Source organism: Podarcis liolepis (assembly GCF_965112155.1).
Source record: "Podarcis liolepis genome assembly, chromosome: 9".
NCBI classification, from domain to species: domain Eukaryota; kingdom Metazoa; phylum Chordata; class Lepidosauria; order Squamata; family Lacertidae; genus Podarcis; species Podarcis liolepis.
Window position 1 is genome coordinate 28,846,023 of NC_139564.1, and position 19,762 is coordinate 28,865,784.

At 40.9% G+C, this 19,762-nt stretch overlaps 1 protein-coding gene across 1 annotated transcript in view; it reads right to left on the reverse strand.

Annotated features, from left to right (window-relative positions):
- The window catches only part of TNIP3 (TNFAIP3 interacting protein 3), a 63,581-nt gene extending 45,329 nt beyond the window's left edge, over window positions 1-18,252 (reverse strand). The window contains exons 1-2 of the mRNA XM_083460349.1: window positions 18,193-18,252; window positions 4,023-4,125 (exon numbers count right to left, since the gene is read on the reverse strand). Of these exons, the coding sequence (XP_083316475.1) occupies window positions 4,023-4,125; window positions 18,193-18,224 (135 nt within the window). The 5' untranslated portion in view covers window positions 18,225-18,252. The remainder of the gene's footprint in view (window positions 1-4,022; window positions 4,126-18,192) is intronic.
- Between the last annotated feature and the right edge of the window lie 1,510 nt (window positions 18,253-19,762).

A 19,762-nucleotide genomic window follows, 5' to 3' on the forward strand; every position in this document is an offset into this window, starting at 1 on the left:
GGCAGGATGCAATCACCTACCAAAAAATGTGTGTGCAATTCAAGTGGATGAAGGTTGACCAGTGCAACGTAGCTGCTGTTTTAAAAATTGCATTTTTTGTAGTTAGGGAAAGGGGAAATGCATTTAAAAGAGTAGGATAAATGAGTGACTGATGGGAAGACATATAACATATGCACAAGTGAGTCAGGATGAAGGTTCAGTAAAGGGTGGGCGTTGCATAATCCCCATGTACGATGTGTGCAAGCAAATCAAGATGAATCATGGTCATCTGGAGGAGCCCCAGGATTCCAGAATATTCTCATTGAAAGCTGGTCTGTCCATATCTTCTACTGGACTAAGAGGATACAAGAAACTCTTGGAAAAGGAATTCTGTTTTTGGCCTGCTTTGGATGCAACCATATCCTTATGGATGTGGGGAGGTGTATCAGCCTGTACAGCCAGTGTGGTGTAGTGGTTAAGAGCGGTGGACTCGTAATCTGGTGAACTGGGTTTGCATCTCCGCTCCTCCACATGCAGCTGCTGGGTGACCTTGGGCTAGTCACACTTCTCTGAAGTCTCTCAGCCCCACTCATCTCACAGAGTGTTTGTTGTGGGAGAGGAAGGGAAAGGAGAATGTTAGCCTCTTTGAGACTCCTTGGGGTAGTGATAAAGCGGGATATCAAATCCAAACTCTTCTACATTGTTATCTTCTAAAGTTTCAAGATTTATCATCTAATGTTTCTAACATTCCATGCACACAGACAAATAAGATACCTGAAAAGCCTTAACAGCATATGTCAGGAATCAAACATCATATGAGAACAAATGTGCTTTTCTATTAGAGGAGCTTTCCAATAGAGTTTGCTTCTGTATGTCTTAGAGGGAAACAAAGTTGACAGCATTTATCTTGTTCTCATAAGGATTGATAGCTGAATCTTCTCTTCAAGTTATACAGTGGGCTTAACTTAAGGATAATTAAGATCACTACACCCCAAGAAAGGACTAGGATATCGCAACACACTAATGAAAAACCATTACAGATGCAATTACTGGTGCATGAAGCAGATGTTCACAGTCTCATTAGCTTCTCACAGCAGATCACAGTCATGTGGTACCTTTTAAGCCTAGTTTTATTTTCCCTGTGAAGATCTCCTGGTTTGTATAAAAAAGGGGGAAGGAAGCAGAGGGAATTTGTTTACACATAAGTCCTGAAAACAGCTTTGAAAGAGCCTTTGGGTTACAAGATGTCAGTTTATGGGATGTCATCTGAATTCTCTGCTTCAGAAATTGTAAACATTATAGAAAGGCATGCAGGCCCACTGTGCTCCCAAATGGGTTTGCGAAAAAGGGCCTCAGATGAAAATCAAGAAAACTCAGATAAACACTCCAGGATCCCACCCTCAAAAACATGCATCAAATCATGTGATTCACCTGCCTTCTGAGGGAAATTGAAGGCAGCCAGGTATTTTTGTTCAGGCAGAAGGCAGTACAGGTTTGGTTTGGTTTGGTTTGGTTTGGTTTGGTTTGGTTTGGTTCCCCCACCCCCCAAAAATATAATATGTTGTTAACTTCTTTTGAAGCAGATAGGAAGTGTGTTGCTATATGAAATCTGATCTAAGTGAACTTCAAGCACACAGGGCATAGCACATAACTTTTGCAATCGATTAAACACTTTCCCCCATATATATTTTTACTGGATTATATTCTCCCCCTCCCCACCTATTTTGCATTTCAGTTTATACGAGTTATAAATAAACTGGCCTCTGTTTAACTTCACATTTCTTCACTCTAATCTCTTCTGCTTTTTTAATATCTGAGGACTGAATGTGCAATTTTCAGTTCTTTCTGAGTTTAAAGTGATGCCTGAGGATGTTCAGCATATAACTGGCCCAATTTATATATCCTACATTAATATGCAATCTGGAACACAGCTATCCTTCATTTGTCATACCGGTACTTCCTGAATACTGTGTCACAATAAAACCATTTTTAAACATGTGCACTGTATTTAAAAAAATACATATTTTTGGTTTAGATGGATGCAAAAATTCATAATATAGGCTAAAATATGTATTTAGGTTAAAACATTTTGGATTAGACCATTGGCCTGATCCAGCAAGTCTTCTTCTGTTCTTATGTAAAAGCTTGTCTCCTTGTTTACTTTATGTGTATATGTTTTTGCCTCAAATATAAACATTGTTTCTTTTTAGAGTGAAGTACATTAAAATTTGCCTTTAATTAAAAAAGAACACTTAAAATAAACAGAAGATAGTAACAACAACCACTTTGTACCACCAGATGGATGAGAAGCGACCCAGCTGCATCAATAGCAGTCAGGGGTAAATAGATACAGAAGGGAATCAAGGAACAATTATTCATTTCTTTATCTAAATATTTATGTCCCACATTTCAACCTCCAAGGTGGGTCATGACATCAATTCATAGAAATGAAGCAAGCAAACAAACAAACAAACAAACAAAGCTAAATTTCTCCTCTCCAAGCCAAAGAAATGGGAGTGAGGGTGGAGAAATAAACTAAACCAAAGCTGTGGCAGTACAAAAAGGGACGAGCATTTATCTAATCCATTTTTACCCCAAACTTCAGGACACTTTGCCCTTCACAACAAACCTATAAAATTGAGCTGAGAGATAAAGGCTGGCTTAGGTTTGTTCACTTAGCGAGCTTCATGGTTGAGTGGAGATTTGAACCCAGGGCTCCCTGATCTTAGGGCTCTCTCAAATGACCTCTTTATTACTCTTTCGTCCTGATTTGCTTCCACTAAGTTTGAGTGGCATACGAATGACTGCTCTCTGGGCAAAATAGCTGCTGTTTCCCTTCTCTTCTACAATTCCATTTAAAAAGAGTTACCTGAGAACCACTGAGAAGAGACATGAGAAAAGTAACATTGTGAAATGTTCAAGTATGTAACAGCATTTTAGTAATTGTGTTGCCTTGAAGATCTTTAGGGGAAAGTGCCATGTTTTTTTAAAAAAATACTTTCTACGTACTAGCAATATGTTGCTTCTTATTCAAAATATCATACATGCTCCATGTACAGTGGTACCTCGGGTTAAGTACTTAATTCGTTCTGGAGGTCCATTCTTAACCTGAAACTGTACTTAACCTGAAGCACCACTTTAGCTAATGGGGCCTCCCGCTACTGCTGCTGCCGCGCCGCCGGAGCATGACTTCTGTTCTCATCCTAAAGCAAAGTTCTTAACCTGAAGCAATATTTCTGGATTAGTGGAGTCTGTAACCTGAAGCGTATGTAACCTGAAGTGTATGTAACCTGAGGTACCACTGTATTGGTTTTTCAAGTTTCTGGAACCACTGGGCTCTTCTTCTTCTGGGTGAGAGGTAGGAATACATGTGGTGTTATTTATGTGTCTAAGACAGAGATGGGGAACCCATGGACCTTCAGATGTGGCTGGATTGCATCTCCCATAACCCCGTATCATTCACCAAGCTGGCTGGGGCTGATGAAAATCGGGGTACAACATCTGGAGGGCGACAATCTCCCCACCCCTGATCCATGCGATAAGGTCATACTTTTGCAGTGATGAGACCAATAACTGCATCACCTATTCAGCCAGAGTGCCAAGATGAATAACCTTTATTCCGAGCCACACCTGAGACCTACCTTCCTGTCTGCCACAGGAGGGAGAGAAATTGTGCAGGTGCCACATACCTCAAAAACAGAGAACAGAACAAGATGACCCAGCATTGCCACCATTCCTAAAAATATGAAATACCAGTGGGATAACAATCTTGCCATCAGTGACACTGCTTTGTTAATTTTGAATCTCTGGTTTTTATCATAGGCAAATGAGTAGCATAAAACTGATGTATCACTGCCCCATGTGAACACTTTCATACAAGTGTTTCCCCTAAAATCAGGAAGCAACTACAGAGGGGAGATATAATGAAGTGTTTGTTCCCATCATATAAGCAATAAAGGAAGTTGTATACAACGGCACAGTACAAGTCGTGATGATTAAAAGCAGCTTGTCAAGAATGACAAAGTGGAAAGAAAGTTGCTTACGTTCAGGGGATGTGAGCTGCTCTCCAGCTTCTTACAGGACTCCCAAGCACCACTCTTCCCTATCAGAATCCTTATTTCATCATCAAGCTCTGTGCTGTCGCATCTAGTTAAGGAAGAGGAAAAAACACTTTATCTTCTAAAACTGACATATATGTATCAAGTATAGAAATACTACTCTTTACTAATAATCCACGATATTTTCAATCATCAGTGCTATTTGCTAAATCTTATTTTTTGATTTTCATCCAGCTCCAAAAAGCTAATCTGCTAGGTAAAAGAAGAGCAACTCTGAAAAGCTCACCTGTTAATTAAAAGATGACCTTTTCTAGGAGAAATATGTAAATTAGGGTGTATAAAAAGAGAACAAAGGGGAGGAAAGACTAAAAGCTCCTTCCTGGCCTTATGACTAAGGCCAGGAATATCATGAATGCTTTTGTTTTTAAAATGCATATAAACTATTACTAAACTGAATTAAAATGTTTATTAAAATATTCACTAAAAAGGAATAAACATATATAAGTATTGTAAGTTTTCTGTTTTGGTGTATTTTTCTGTTAAAAATTTGGCAAATATACCCACAGGTATATATAAACACACTTGGATAAGAACTGCTTTCCAGCTTCTGTAAGTGCAGACTGATTTGCTATAAAATAGTTTTGAAAGAGATGGCTATGGAAGCAGCTGGTGTTGCTGGTTCTTGAAATTATTAACAAAATATCTGGAACCTGGGATACAATCCACGACGGGACCAGCAATGGAGCAAGGAGTAAAACCAAAGTTTCAATACGTTTTATGAGATGGAAGTCTAGGGGCAGAAACCAGCCCCAAAGTTGTCTGTTCACCTCTGTTTGGGAGAAAAGAAACCAGGCTTTTAAAATCTTCCCCACCTTAATTGGAAACCCTAGGAAGAACTAAAGCACAGCGAGGAGATGTGTGGAGGCTGTTGGTGTGAAGTTGCTTCTTCTAAATGTGTGCTACTAAATTATCCCCTGAACAATCAATGCACTAATTATTTTCAGGGGATATCACTGAAGTTTTTATCAAAGTAGTTCAGAATACAAATTTACCCAGCTCATACGGGTAAATATTAAGAGGGCAGTGTATTTTATGCATGTATTATTAAGTGAAATATTAGATTGTGCTCAACTGACAATTATTTCAGTGGTATGACCAGTAAAACTACATTCTGGCGTGTAACAAGTACCAGAGTCTAAAAAGCTGGATGTGGCTTCAGAGGAAAAGGAAGGCAATCTGCAGAATGTGGCTACAGGAGGAAAAGAGGGAAACCAATCCAATCCCTTCCCATCACCTGGGGCTGATTCATACCTGAAAGGTTGAGGAAGGTGACAAAATAAAATTCAGATTAGAGAAAAAGATTTGAACCTGGGTTTCTGAAGCCAACGCTCTCTGCAGTGTATTGCAATTCACTGACAGTGCACTGTGAATACCTCTCTGTCATGAAAGTTACAGCTCAGTCACACACAGAGAGATATGGCACTCATCTACCGTTTTAACTTAACTTGACTTGACTAATAAAATTGCATGCCTGGGAACACTGCAAAAATAAATTGCAAGATAAACTTCAGAAACATGTGTTTTAAGATCCCGGAGGTTATATGTTTTGTGACTCACTTTTTTATTCGTTAATTAGGATTTTTACATGACTCTCAACATGAGCCAGGAGTACAGTCATCGTCGCTACTCTCTTATCCACGTCCATCAGGAGCATGTGGTTCAACTTCGCACAGCTTGTCAGCATGCCTAATGCACAAAATGTAATTCTCCTGCACAGTATCGTGTACTGTGCTGCATTAAGTAGGCCTGATGACATTTGGAAGCAGTCAGAGGTTAAATTATGAAAGCAGTCACTCAGCTGAGATAAGACTGAACTGAACATTGTTTACATAATGAGTGAGCACAATTTGTAGACTGGCACCTTAATCATATGGATTTTTTAAAAATAAGCAATCCCTGATTATTTCCAACCTGTAGGTAGAATGGGGACACAGGAGCTTATGCAATGAAATGGCTAGGGCTGCTGGCAGGGAAGTTTTTGAGTCCTCAAATCTTGCTTCAGTAATTCTGGTGTAGTGTATCTGAAGAAGTGTGCATGCACACGAAAGCTCATACCAAGAACTAACTTAGTTGGTCTTTAAGGTGCTACTGGAAAGAATTTTTTATTTTGACTATGGCAGACCAACACGGCTACCTATCTGTATCTGGTGTAGTGGTTAGAGTGTTGGACTAGGGCTACGGCCAGGGCAACCCAGGTTCAAATCCTCACTCAGCCATGAAGCTTGGGAAGCGAAATTGAGCCTCTCAGATGAGCTTCCATTATGTAGTTGTTTTGAGGATAAAATGGAGGGTGAGGAATCATGCTGCCTTGAGCTCCATCGAGGAAAGGCAGGATGTAAATGTAGTAAATAAATAATTTGGTAGCCATAACCAAGCTGCTTCTAGCTTCAGTTCCTGATCTGCAATGTGGGTACAATAATACTGACCTACATGACAGGAGTGTTGTATTATTTCTGATATAATATAAATGAGGTGAAATTATTTTCACCCAGTTTGGTGTGTCCTATTTCATTTCATTTCATTTAGAATAGACAGAGTGAAATAGATGTAATAGTTCATGCCAACAGAAATTGAGTCAATATCTTTAAAAACAAGGGTGGTATGAGCATGGTCAGAGAAACCTCGAAGTCTGAAGTTTTAACAACATAAAGGGGATCCCCACTCCCAGAGATAATAATAATAATAATAATAATAATAATAATAATAATAATAATAATAATATATTATTATTTGTACCCCGCCCATCTGGCTGGGTTTCCCCAGCCACTCTGGGCGGCTTCCATAGAAACCAAAAAACACTAAAATATCATACATTAAAAATTTCCCTGAACAGGGCTGCCTTAAGATGTCTTCTGAATGTCAGGTAGTTGTTTATCGTTTTGACATCTGGTGGGAGGGCGTTCCACAGGGCGGGCGCCACTACCGAGAAGGCCCTCTGCCTGGTTCCCTGTAGCTTTGCTTCTCGCAATGAGGGAACCGCCAGAAGGCCCTCGGCGCTGGACCTCAGCGTCCGGGCAGAACGATGGGGGTGGAGACGCTCCTTCAGGTATACTAGCCCAATGAAAACAGAATGCTCAGGAGCCATTGAATATCAATTGGGAAAGAACCATTGTGGAATGTTGTGCCATGTGTATGTTTGAAGTGCTCGGTTTGGATTGGGGGGAATGCCTGACTGGAATCCTAAACAGGAGTACCTACTATTCTTAGAAGGTAAGAGTATACACAACAATATTTTGTTGCAGGCTCCACTTGTTTATTCTAGCTTTTTCTAGATTCAGTAAAAAGGTCCAGTCGTGACCAACTCTGGGGTTGCGGCGCTCATCTCGCTTTATTGATAGATAGATAGATAGATAGATAGATTCTTTATTGTCATTACACTAGTGCAACATTGCACAAGTGCAACGAAATTGGATGCCAAGGGAGCCGGCGTACAGCTTCCGAGTCATGTGGCCAGCATGACTAAGCTGCTTCTGGCGAACCAGAGCAGCGCATGGAAACGCCGTTGACCTTCCCGCCAGAAGGTCTATTTATCTACTTGCACTTTGACATGCTTTCGAACTGCTAGGTTGACAGGAGCAGGGACCGAGCTCACCCCATCACAGGGATTCAAACCGCCGACCTTCTGATCGGCAAGTCCTAGGCTCTGTGGTTTAACCCACAGTGCCACCCGCATCCCTTCTAGGTTCAGTACCCTACCTTAAAAGGACAGGCCTAGGCCAAGACAAAATGCACATATTTTGGCAAAGCAAAGCAAAATAACAGGCCAGTGCCTGAAAACTGTGCATGCCCACCTATCTTTCAACAGGAGCAAGCAACTCCACTACGAATATGTGGACATTCCCAGATAAAAACAGTGAGTAACAAAGAGGAGCAATTTGGGGTAGGGCACATAAATTGCACCAACAAAGACTGAAGAAAGGACAAGTTATGAGATGAGATTGCCATACCGCTGAAGTCGAGAGGACTGGGCATATGTCACAGAGGAAGGCCAGCATTTTAAAGGGCCATGTCCTTTCATGTGATCACTCCTGGGGAGGGGATGTGTAGCTAAGAACTTTTTCACCCAATCTGAAAGAATGATTAAAAAGGCTTTCTCGATAAAGGAGATTGGAGTCCAGTTTGCAAGTAGGGATGACACTTCATTTACTTTCCTGATTACTTAATTTAACAGGTGCAATCCAGGAAATTCCCACTCTGCCTTGTAAAGGTTTGAATTACATAACACCTTCTCAACCAGGAAATATTCCTTTCCTTCTCCAGGTAACATTTTAAGGACTTCTGCCTTAGCAAATATACATGAAAAACATTTCCTTTAACAGACAGTCCTGAACTTTTTGAATCGTGTCAGAACCACCAGCAAAACAATGTGTGGGGCACAATGGCTTGAACACAGTTTTCTAACATGGAACAAAAATAGGAGAAAATCCTACTATACTGGCTGCAGCTGTTGTCCAAACCTCTGGCAGGTAAAAAATTTCTGATGGGTGATCTAAAGAGATACCTGAGAGACCAATGGATCTGTTATAACCACTACTGCCTATGCTGCCTATGTGCTGCTCTCCCAGAGACCTCTTTTTTTACATAGAGAAAACCAGTGACCTAGACATGCAACACATTTTTAATTACAATTTAAAATATTTTTAAGCTGCTTTTCTGGGCAAATGTCCATCCAAAGTAACTTAAGCTAAAAATAAATAAATCATAAAGATAAGAAGAATACATTTTTTTTTAAAAAAACCTTATAACTAGTAATCTGCAACTCTCCTATTAAAAAAAAAAAATTACAAAAGAACATAATTCTGACCATCACCCACCTAAGAAATATCAGCCCTGGAAGGTCAGTTGAGGGGAAAAGGTTATCGAAAAAGCTTTTGTAAAAAAGCTTTCTAAGAAAACTACAGTTGCTTGCACCATTCCATGTTTCGGTAAATAAGTTAAGATCAATTCAGATAACAATTTTTTCTGCAGGGAAGGTACTTCCTTGTAGGAAGCAACACAAAGGCTACATATAGATAGCCACAGCTGACTACCAGGCATATAGATTTTATACTGTTAGCTATACAGAAACATTTTCTGAGCAAGTAACAGAATATGTGTGAAGCTGTTCTTAGTCTCTAAGTTTTATTTAATGAAATGTACAGTGGTTCCTCGGGTTACAAACACCTCGGGTTACAGACTCCGCTAACCCAGAAGTAGTACCTCGGGTTAGGAACTTTACCTCAGGATGAGAACAGAAATCGCGCAGCGGCGGCGCGACAGCAGCAGGAGGCCCTATTAGCTAAAGCGGTACCTCAGGGTAAGAACAGTTTCAGGTTAAGAACGGACCTGTGGAACAAATTAAGTTCGTAACCAGAAGTACCATTGTATATGTAAAAACAGTACCGCAATACTTATTTTTAAAGTCTAGAGGGCACTCACAATTTAGTCAGGAAAGCGCTTTACCTAAACAGCCAAACTATTATTTAGTGGTGAATTCAAAAACAAAAGTATTTGCCTCTCAATTGCTGTGAGCAGATTTCTGCTTCATTATGTTTGTGACTAGATAACCAAACTCTATATTCATCAAAAAAATTCAAAGATGGTGTCTGTCTGGGGATATCAGAACATATTCTTTTCTAAAGGCAGGGGCCTGACTTTCAGTGCAATTGAAAATATTTCTTAAAAGCCTTTGGACAATTGTGCACTATTTGAGTTGCAACTTTTTTCTAGCTGGGCTCCTCTGCTTGTAACAGCTGCATGACTAGTCAAAATTTTATAGGTGAAGCTTCTCTCAAATGCAGTTATTTCAGTAAGCTTCACCTCTTACTTTGTGCTTGTTATGCAACCGTTAGTTTCAAACACTGGAATTGCAAGGTTGGGTGGAACAAAACTACATAGCATTTTCTATTTTGGAAAAATCAGTCATGAAAGAGAGGAACTTTGGAAGTGATTGTCACCCCAAAACCAAACAAGTCTGGGGTTTTTTTCTAACATCCCGATCTTATGCATGCTTATCTGCATGTTCATATGTTTCCAAATGGGATCAGTAGTCCTCATGCATACAGGTTTTTGGAAAATCCATATAGCACCATTGACATCAGAATACCAGCCTGCATTTTTCACTCATTTAATCTGAATTTTTAAATTCAATCTCCACCTTCTCCAGGCAGGTCTGGGACATACTCCTTGCCCGAAACCCTGAAGAATCATAGAATTGAGGAGTTGGAAGGTAACCTGAGGGTCATGTAGTCCAACCCTCTGCAATGTAGGAGCCGCTGTCAATCAATGTAGACAGTCAATGCTGGTGCCAGACTATTCTGTGCAAGGCTAACTACTTGCAGACACACACACACACACACACACACACACACACGCCCCTCAAAAAATTCTAATGTATGAATTACTTCCCCAAAAAATGATACAACTTCTTCAAAATATACAATAAAAGTAAAATATTATCTTTACGATATAACAAAAAACTAATATGTATAAAAATGGGCTCCTCAAAGTTCAGTACTGTACTCCTCTGAGGTCTGCATCATAGGTGGCTGCTTTAAATGGCCTAATCAGAGCACCAGCCCTGTAATAATAATAATAATAATAATAATAATTATTATTATTATTATTATTATTATTATTATTATTTATTTGTACCCTGCCCATCTGGCTGGGTTTCCCCAGCCACTCTGGGCGGCTTCCAACAAAGATTAAAAATACATTAAAATGTTACACATTAAAAACTTCCCTGAACAGGGCTGCCTTCAGATGTCTTCTAAATGTCAGGTAGTTGTTGTTCTCTTTGACATCTGGTGGGAGGGTGTTCCACAAAGCAAGCACCACTACTGTGAAGGTCCTCTGGCTGGTTCCCTGTAGCTTTGCTTCTCACAGTGAGGGAACTGCCAGAAGGCCCTTGGCGCTGGACCTCAGCATCTGGGCAGAATGATGGGGGTGGAGATGCTCTTTCAGGTATACTGGGCCGAGGCCTTTTGGAGTTTTAAAAGTCAATACCAACACTTTGAATTCTGCTTGGAAACATATTGGGAGCCAATGTAGGTCTTTCAAGACCGGTGTTATGTGGTCTCGGTGGCCATCCCCAGTCACCAGTCTAGTTGCCGCATTCTGGATTAGTTGTAGTTTCTGGGTCACCTTCAAAGGTAGCCCCATGTAGAGCACATTGCAGTAGTCCAAGCAGGAGATAACTAGAGCATGCACCACTCTGGCGAGACAGTCCACGGGCAGGTAGGGTCTCAGCCTGCATACCAGATGGAGCTGGTAGACAGCTGCCCTGGATACAGACAGTACAGAGCTAGATGGACCAACAGACTGACTTGGAATAACACAGCTTCCTACGTTGCTGTGTGCCCTTGTCTGAGAGAAATGTAAAAAGTTAAGGAAAAATTAAAATATTGCAACTGACCCATTTGCAAGGTCTCAACATTTACAGTCCTGAGTGGATATTTTGGAGCACTCTAAGTCCCTGTGACTGCGTCACAAGTGCAGGGGAAAGCCTGCCTGCCTGCCTGCCACATGGTGCTTTTCGGCAGATGCAGAGGAAGTGCCATGGCACCCTGTGTAGGTCAGAGCTAGTAAAGGTGCAAAAAGAATAATTTTTTAAAAAATTATATTCTTTGGTAATTCTTCACAGAACTCTAGCCCAATGGTTGCCATCAATTTGATTTGAACTGATTTCATAATGAATTGATTTTAGAATGCTGTATTATTTTACTGTTGTTAGCCGCTCTGAGCCCGGCTTCAGCTTGGGAAGGCAGGATATAAATAAATTATTATTATTATTATTATTATTATTATTATTATTATTATTATTAATAATAATCCAGTGCAAATGTATACAAATGAATGTCCCACTGAGATCAATGGGCTTACTTGGACATGTATTTGCAAATATATTAGAAATCTCTTCAGTGACTCGTCTGCGAGTGAATTTGAGGTTGTTCTGGCAATGGCACAGAAGACAAGTGACCAGTTTCTTACATCTGGGAGGTCACGAGTCTTAGCTCTCAGCTGCTTAGAAAGGCCAGCACAACAAGCAATAAAACAACACAGGCCACTGCTACTGCTGCCAGGTGCATACATTGGCTGTCTTTATCAACAAGAAAGGTAACAGGAAATGTTATTGCCAGGAGTGATACAGATTTTTATTCGCTGAAAATATTATAAATCTGAATTAAGAAGTTTGTCCATTTTATAAAACATGCACGTCACAGTGTGTACACAGTTCCACTCCAGGAAGGTGATTTCCCACAGTGGCTGCTTATTAAAGTTGCAACCTCCATCTGAGTAATACTGTTACAACCTGACATTATCACTTCAGGCAAAAGCAGGCATCTGGGTACAGCCCTACCTCCACCTGAGTGTGTGCTTGCCTGCAAGGAGAAACATGTGAACTGGAATCTAAACCTCAGATCTGCACTGAGATAAGAAGAGTTGACAGCAACATTGCAAGAGAAGTGGCAAGAGTATCCAGGGGTGTATAACTGAAGTTACATTTCAAACTGCTACACCTCAAAGGTGCAGCTGTGTGACTGAACCAAAGAAACAATGGCATTTGCCTGCAGATTAATGGCAAAATAGAATATTTATCTTTAGCTATCCAAACAACCTAAATTCATCTGTGAAGATTGCTGAGTGCAGAAAATCTTGCAAGTACTCTGGTTAAAGCCAATAGACTTCCACCTACCTTTAGTCCCAAACTGAAAAAATGGACAGTTTATTTTTGTTTTACAATATGAGTCACTTCTCTCTCTCTCTCTCTCTCTCTCTCTCTCTCTCTCTCTCTCTCTCTCTCGTCCCCCACCCTTGTTTTCTCTCCAGCTTTCTCCTCCTCCCAAAAACAAATAGGAACAAGTTGAGTATAGTGCTGCTGCTACTAACATAACCCACCTTAATTTGGAGAACACAACCTAATTGTAATTGTAACCATAACCATAACATACCCATGATTTGAAGTGCAATGGACTAAGTTATCTTTATAGATTTCTCCCCACCACTTAGTTTTGATAACATCCTTAAGGCAGAGAACGATTGCTAACTGTATTTGGACTGTGCCCCCTGGCAGGACTTAACTGGTGACATGACTCATCTGGGGTTAGCTTCAATATCAATTTTCAAAGCAAAGTTTAAATCTGGAACATATTAAGTAAGAATATAGGGAGGGGTGTAATAATAATAATAATAATAATAATAATAATAATAATAATAATAATAAAAGCACTCTGGGCAGATTCCAACAAATTATAAAACAACAGTAACCATTGAGTTACTTTACCATGGGGTAAATATGCAGAGGTCCTACATGCCTAGGATAAGGGTAAAGGGTTTCCACATGAGAGAATGAGCCCTAGCACCTCCTTCTAGAATCTGACCACTGCTCTCAATATCCACTTTTATCCCCTGGTTCCTGGAAAGACAAAATGGAGGTAGACTGTATATACCATCTTACACACTCTGGGGAAAAGGTGGGATATACTGTAAATGGAGCTTGGTTGCATATAGACAGCCCTGTTCAAATTGGAAATGGGAAAAACTTGTTCTGCGCCATCCTTGTGATCAGCTCACTCATGAAGTACCACAAGGTTTAATGATGAACAAGGGCTTCTAAAGAGGGCATACAGCCTTACCCACCCTAACTGTCTCTCATCTTGAGAGGAAATTAATTCCAGAGACAAGGGGCCTGACACATGCTTTTGTCACCGTGGGTGGGTATTTCAGGCAAAGGATTATTGAAGCTGTTATTACAGTGGTGGCGGTGGCGGTGGGACATAGAACAAAACAGATCTGTGGTTGCCTGCCTTGAAGAATTGTAAGCCATTCTAGTCCAACCCCTTGTTTGAGACAGGAAATCCAGAACTAGAGCTTCCTCAACAGATGACTATTCAGCCTGCTTGAAGCCATCCAGTAGCAGGAAGCTCACCCGCCACCTCCCTAGGTGATTGCTTCCAATCTTGGACTGCTCTTTCCATCAAAAAGTTGGTCCTAGTGTTCAACCAACATCAACCCTCCTGTAATGTAAGCCCTTTAGGGCTACGTCCTACTATACCTTTAAAGCGCATTCTAAGCACATTCTCTCCCTCTAAGAATTCTGGACACGGTAGCTTCCTAAGGGTTTCTAGGAATTGTAACTCTGTGAGACATAAACTACAGTGCCTATAATTATTGCAAGGAAGGAATGTGTACACAGCCTAGGTCTACTCCTGTCTACTAGAGCAGCAGAGAACACCTGTGTCTGTGTTACTGATTTTCTTAGAACTGACCAAATATTGTTGATAGTCCTGTGATGTGTCTCCATGGAAGCTAAAATGACCCAAGAAGCTAGGTGATGGTCAGAGAAGATGGCTGATCCAGATCTCCTGCTTCCAATCCAGCCAGGGAGAGGGGACAAGGTGCTTCTATGGCTGTGAATACTCCATACACTTAAAACCCACCCCTCAACACACACAAAAAGAATCCTGGGAACTATAGTTTATTAAGGGTGCTGTGAATTGTAGCTCTGTGAGGGGTGAAGTACAGTTACCACAATTCTTAAACACAGGATATACTTTAAATTATTGTGTGTACTCAGCCCTTCTGGAAGGAAACAGACTGCAGTTTGAGAGAGGCGGATAAATACAAAGAGCTGTATTTTGGAATCTATAAGCTAACAGCATTTTTGGGTGCTAGCTGTTTTAGTAGCCTTTGGCTGGATGTCAAAGCTTCTAGGCTGTGTTCCTCCACCTAGACACAACCTGTATATGTGTAAACAAGTGCAAATGCTGTAAATGTCCATAAGCTTCCAGTGGCCTCCTTGGAAAGGAAACCAAATGCTGTACCCCTAGAACTTCTCACTGCTTGGAGAAGTAGGGTGAGCACGACAATGAAGAATGTGATCTGCACAACAAAGAGAAAATAAGTGCAGGTTTCATTCAATCCTGTTTCAACCCTATAAACGCCTCCATGCTTCTGTTCCCCTTATGAAAAAAGGAATGATGCTTTTAAAGAACAGTTAATCAGCAGCAGCTGTTTAGCTGTGAAATGACACATTTGGAATAGAACAGGGCTGTTAATATGGACTGAACCAGTTGTTTCCTAATAGGTAAAGGTACCCCTGCCCATACGGGCCAGTCTTGCCAGACTCTAGGGTTGTGCGCTCATCTCACTCTATAGGCTGGGAGCCAGCGCTGTCTGCAGACACTTCCGGGTCACGTGGCCAGCATGACAAGCTGCATCTGGCGAGCCAGCGCAGCACACGGAACGCCGTTTACCTTCCCACTGGTAAGCGGTCCCTATTTATCTACTTGCACCCGGGGGAGCTTTCGAACCGCTAGGTTGGCAGGTGCTGGGACTGAACAACGGGAGCGTCCCTAATAGCTTTCCTAATAGCTTCAGCTTAATTTTCAAGAGCCATATGACTAACAACAAAAGAAAACAAGCTCTTCATGGAAATATATGGTTTCCATAGCCTAAATTCTGTTTATGCCCTGGTAACCTCTATGTTAGATTACTGCAATGTGTTATACGTGGGGCTGCTGATGGTTCAGAAAATTCAGCTGGTGCGGAATTCAGTGGCCTATTTCCTTGCCAGTTTGAGCATATAGCACCAATCCTGGCACAGCTGTACTAGCTGCCAGTTAGTTTCCAGGCCCAATTCAAAGTTCTGGTTTTGCCCTATAAAGCTTTAAACAGCTCAGGACCGCAATACCCCAAGGACCGCCTCTCTCCGTATGAACCCACCTGGACCCTGCAATCATCCTTTGAAGCCTTCCTTTGTGTGCCTTCATCACAAAAGGTCTGGAGGGTGGCAACACAAGAACAAGCCTTTTCTGTGGTTGCTCCCTGTTTGTGGCATGCTCTCCCCAGGGAAACTTTCTTGGTGCCTTCATTACATGTCTTTGGGCACCGGGCAAAAACATGCTTCCTCTCCCAGGCCTTTAGCCAATTAAACCACCTATGGCCTTTTTAACTGTGGGGAAGGGGCTATTGTTTTTGTTGGTTACTATGTTGTTGTTTTTTGTGGTTTTTATAATCTAAACTGCCCTGTGATCCTCAGATGAAAGGTGGTATAGATAATAATAATAATAATAATAATAATAATAATAATAATAATAATAATAGATAATGGTAGGAGCCAAAGAGCTTTTCCCCCTGCTGTGGCCTGGGGCAGTGGCAAATAACCAAGGTGTATTGAATTCTGAGACACTGAGAGCTGCATTTTTCCAGCCAAAAGGAGTAGCCTTCATTTGTGCACATTTGCTCAGTACATGCCGACTGTTGCTATAGCTGCTGTGGCTCCTGCCGTCTAAAGGAACTATGCATAGAAGAGCAAGAAAAGGACTACATTGGACTACTTTGAGGCTGGGAGATCATAAGAGATGACAGGCTAGAATACACAGGGTTAATATAGATGGTGGCTAGTGTCCTGTGTGACCGCTTTCCCAAAACAGCAGTGAAGTGCAATGAATGCAGAGTTAATGGGAAGGTGTATGCAGTCTAAGCCTTGACCTTTATCTGAAGTTTCTACAGGAGTGGTGATAGTTCACACCACAGTAGGGAGATTCCTGCATTGTGGCCTGCAAGGGCTCTTCCTTCTTGATCTCTCTTGTTTTTATCAGTTTTAGAAGCTATTTTTAATCTACTCTGGCTGACCTTTGCTGGAATATATTGAGTTTATTCTGAGACCATTTTTAAAATATTTTTCTAGATTTTTAAAAAATAAATAAATGGATATTAATACATGTTCTTGGAGTGAGTTTATATCTCCATCACAACTTAAGGCAAGGCAACCTAGAACAGTTTTCTTCTTCCTGGTGATACTTTAGAGGCAGGGCACGTGTTCACAATACCACCTAACTAAATTTAATATCAGAGTGGCATTTTATTATTTCTAGCAGGGGTGATAATTTCACAATAACATGAATGTTGCCTCTCTTAGTTTTATTTTTTTATTGTATATTTTTTAAATTAATAATGTGGTGGTTGGTGCCTTGACTGCTGTATTAGCAGAAAGGCATGGTAAATCATTCTAATAAAATAATAAACATAAATAAGCATAATTTCTTGCCTTTTTATTATCTGTTCTACAGAATTATGACTATTATGACTAAAATAGTCATAATTCACAGTGAATAAGCCAGTCAGAAACAACTGTGCCCAACCAAAATAATTACCTCTTGCTCTCATCTTAAGCTACAAAACGAATTATGAATGTTTCCTGAAAGTCTTCTTGAGAGGTGCTAACTGATGCGGGCTGAATTTTGCCAGGCCAATGAGGCGTTACGTATTCAGGAGTGTGGAAAAATCGAATCACTAATGCAGGTATCTAAACAAGCAAATTTTTGACCAAACTGCGGGAGGCGTGCCTGGTCCAGGAGTGCCTGGCGTGCTCTGGTCCATGGGGTCACAAAGAGTCGGACACGACTAAACGACAACAACAAACAAGCAAATTAGAGCTGCTTCAGATCTCCATATATGATGAAAGGTGTCAGGGAAGAGAATCTGTTCACAGATAATGGAAAACTAAGATGGAGGGGGAACCCAAAAAGTGATCTAAGAAGTGCTTCTGTTCTAGGGATTTGAAGCTGCAGTCATCAAATGAAGAACCCCCTGCTATGAAGTCACCTTGACAATTGGTTCAAATCTCACATGCCCATGCATCTCAAACATATAATCTGATGAACATCACTTAGGCTGTAATCCTGCACAAAGCTATTTTGGAATAAAATTCCACTGAGTTCAGTGGAGGCTAACACCAAGAAAACTTGCCCGGGGTCAGGCTACATGTCACTTCAAATGTGATTAAGCACATTGGTGCACGTGCTTTGTGCACTGCAGTCTCAGAAGCTGATGAATCAGGAACTGGTGTCTTTCAATCACACCCTTACATTCATTTTGTTTCTCCTTTAATTCACTTATAGATTGTGCAGAATCCGTCCACTTCTTAGCACCTGTTGCAGTTAATCTAGTTTCACTAGCAACTGATAGCTCAGGCTTTAGAATATTTGCCAGCTTGAGCCATAATAGAATGCTTACTATTTTAAAAAAAAACACAGAGCAGTTTCAGTTTATTTGAGGTATCACAAGTCTTCACCAAAAAGCGAAATAAAATGTGTAGATCTGTTAATACCTTTCTGAATCCGATGGATGACCAGTATTCATATCAAGAAACTTCCAAGAGCCTTCCTGGTCACTCTAATAATTAAAAAAAGAGGGGAGAGGATTTACTTACTTACTTACTTACTTACTTTCTATACTTACTTCTATATCATCTGAGAATTGCATGGTGGTTTACAATATAAAAACACCAAAAGTATCTAACATAGTAATAAACAGAAACACTACCCCCCCAACACAGTTTAAAAGTTCATATATTGTTTAATTAGTCCAAGGCCTGCTGCCTAACAATATATAATGCTGGCACCAAGCGAGCCTCTCCAGGGAGTGCATTCCACAAATGGGGAGCCACCACAGAAAAGGCCCATTCTTTTGTTGCCACCCTTTGGACTTCTCACCGGGGCAGGGGACAAATGAAGAAGGGCCCCCAATGATGATTGCAGGATCTGTGTTGGTTCACATAGGGAGAGGCAGTCCTTGAGTTATTGCAGTCCTGAACCATTTAAGCCTTTATAGGTCAAAACCAGCACTTTGAATTGGGTCCAGAAACTAATCGGCAGTCAGTGCAGCCAGGCCATTATTGGTGTTATATGCTCAAACTGTCTTGCCCTGGTGAGCAACCTGAGATTAGTGCTAACGTTAGAAAGACATAGGTACAGGTAGGTAGACATGTTGGTCTGCCATGGTCGAAACAAAATAAAAAAAAAAATCCTTCCAGTAGCACCTTAGAGACCAACTAAGTTTGTTATTGGTATTTGAAGAAGTGTGCGTGCACACAAAAGTTCATACCAGTAACATACTTAGTTGGTCTCTAAAGTGCTACTGGAAGGATTTTTTTTATTTTGTTAGAAAGACATCGGGTTTTTTCAAGGTTTTTTGCAGGACTTTAAAAATCAAAGAAGAAGACAAAAGGGCAATCCTGCTACTGCCACAATAACAACTAGATCACAAGATTGTTAGTAAGATGTACATATACTTTTCAAGCCAGAATAACTCTTCTATACAGGGTTCGGCTTTTAAAGTCTTCCTGTGCATGTCTAAAGTACATCTTGTCTGGTCTTATCCTACTGGCGCATTTGACGTGAACACCGTCTCGTCCCCAGTCAGGAATATTCCCTTGAAAGTTTAGTGCAAAATCACATTAAATTGCACCACTTCTCAATCAAAACAGTGATGAAAGTAACTGGCATTAAAAATGTGTGATGAGGGGATAACACAGTTGTAATCTTTTTCTACCTTCTTGCGACATGATTTTGTACTGCACTGAGGGAGAGAACCCTTTGCTCCTCCATCCCCATCCATTCCTGGGGATGCAAATAGGGGCAGCCACCTTGGGACCTGTGCCATGCTGCCTGGCCAGCCCGGCTGCCTCCCACCCACATGATGAGACCCTCCACTGCCTTTCTTCCTAGATCAAGCCATGGAGAGATGAAGCAGAATAGAACTGCTTCGGCTAAAGCAGTGCACAAAATGTAAAGAGGGAGAACAGAGGCCAGAATTACTAAAGTTGTGCGCATTCCCCAAAATAACACAACAGAAAGTAAGTTGCCATCACCACCATTGCCATGAAAAGGATGAGGGAT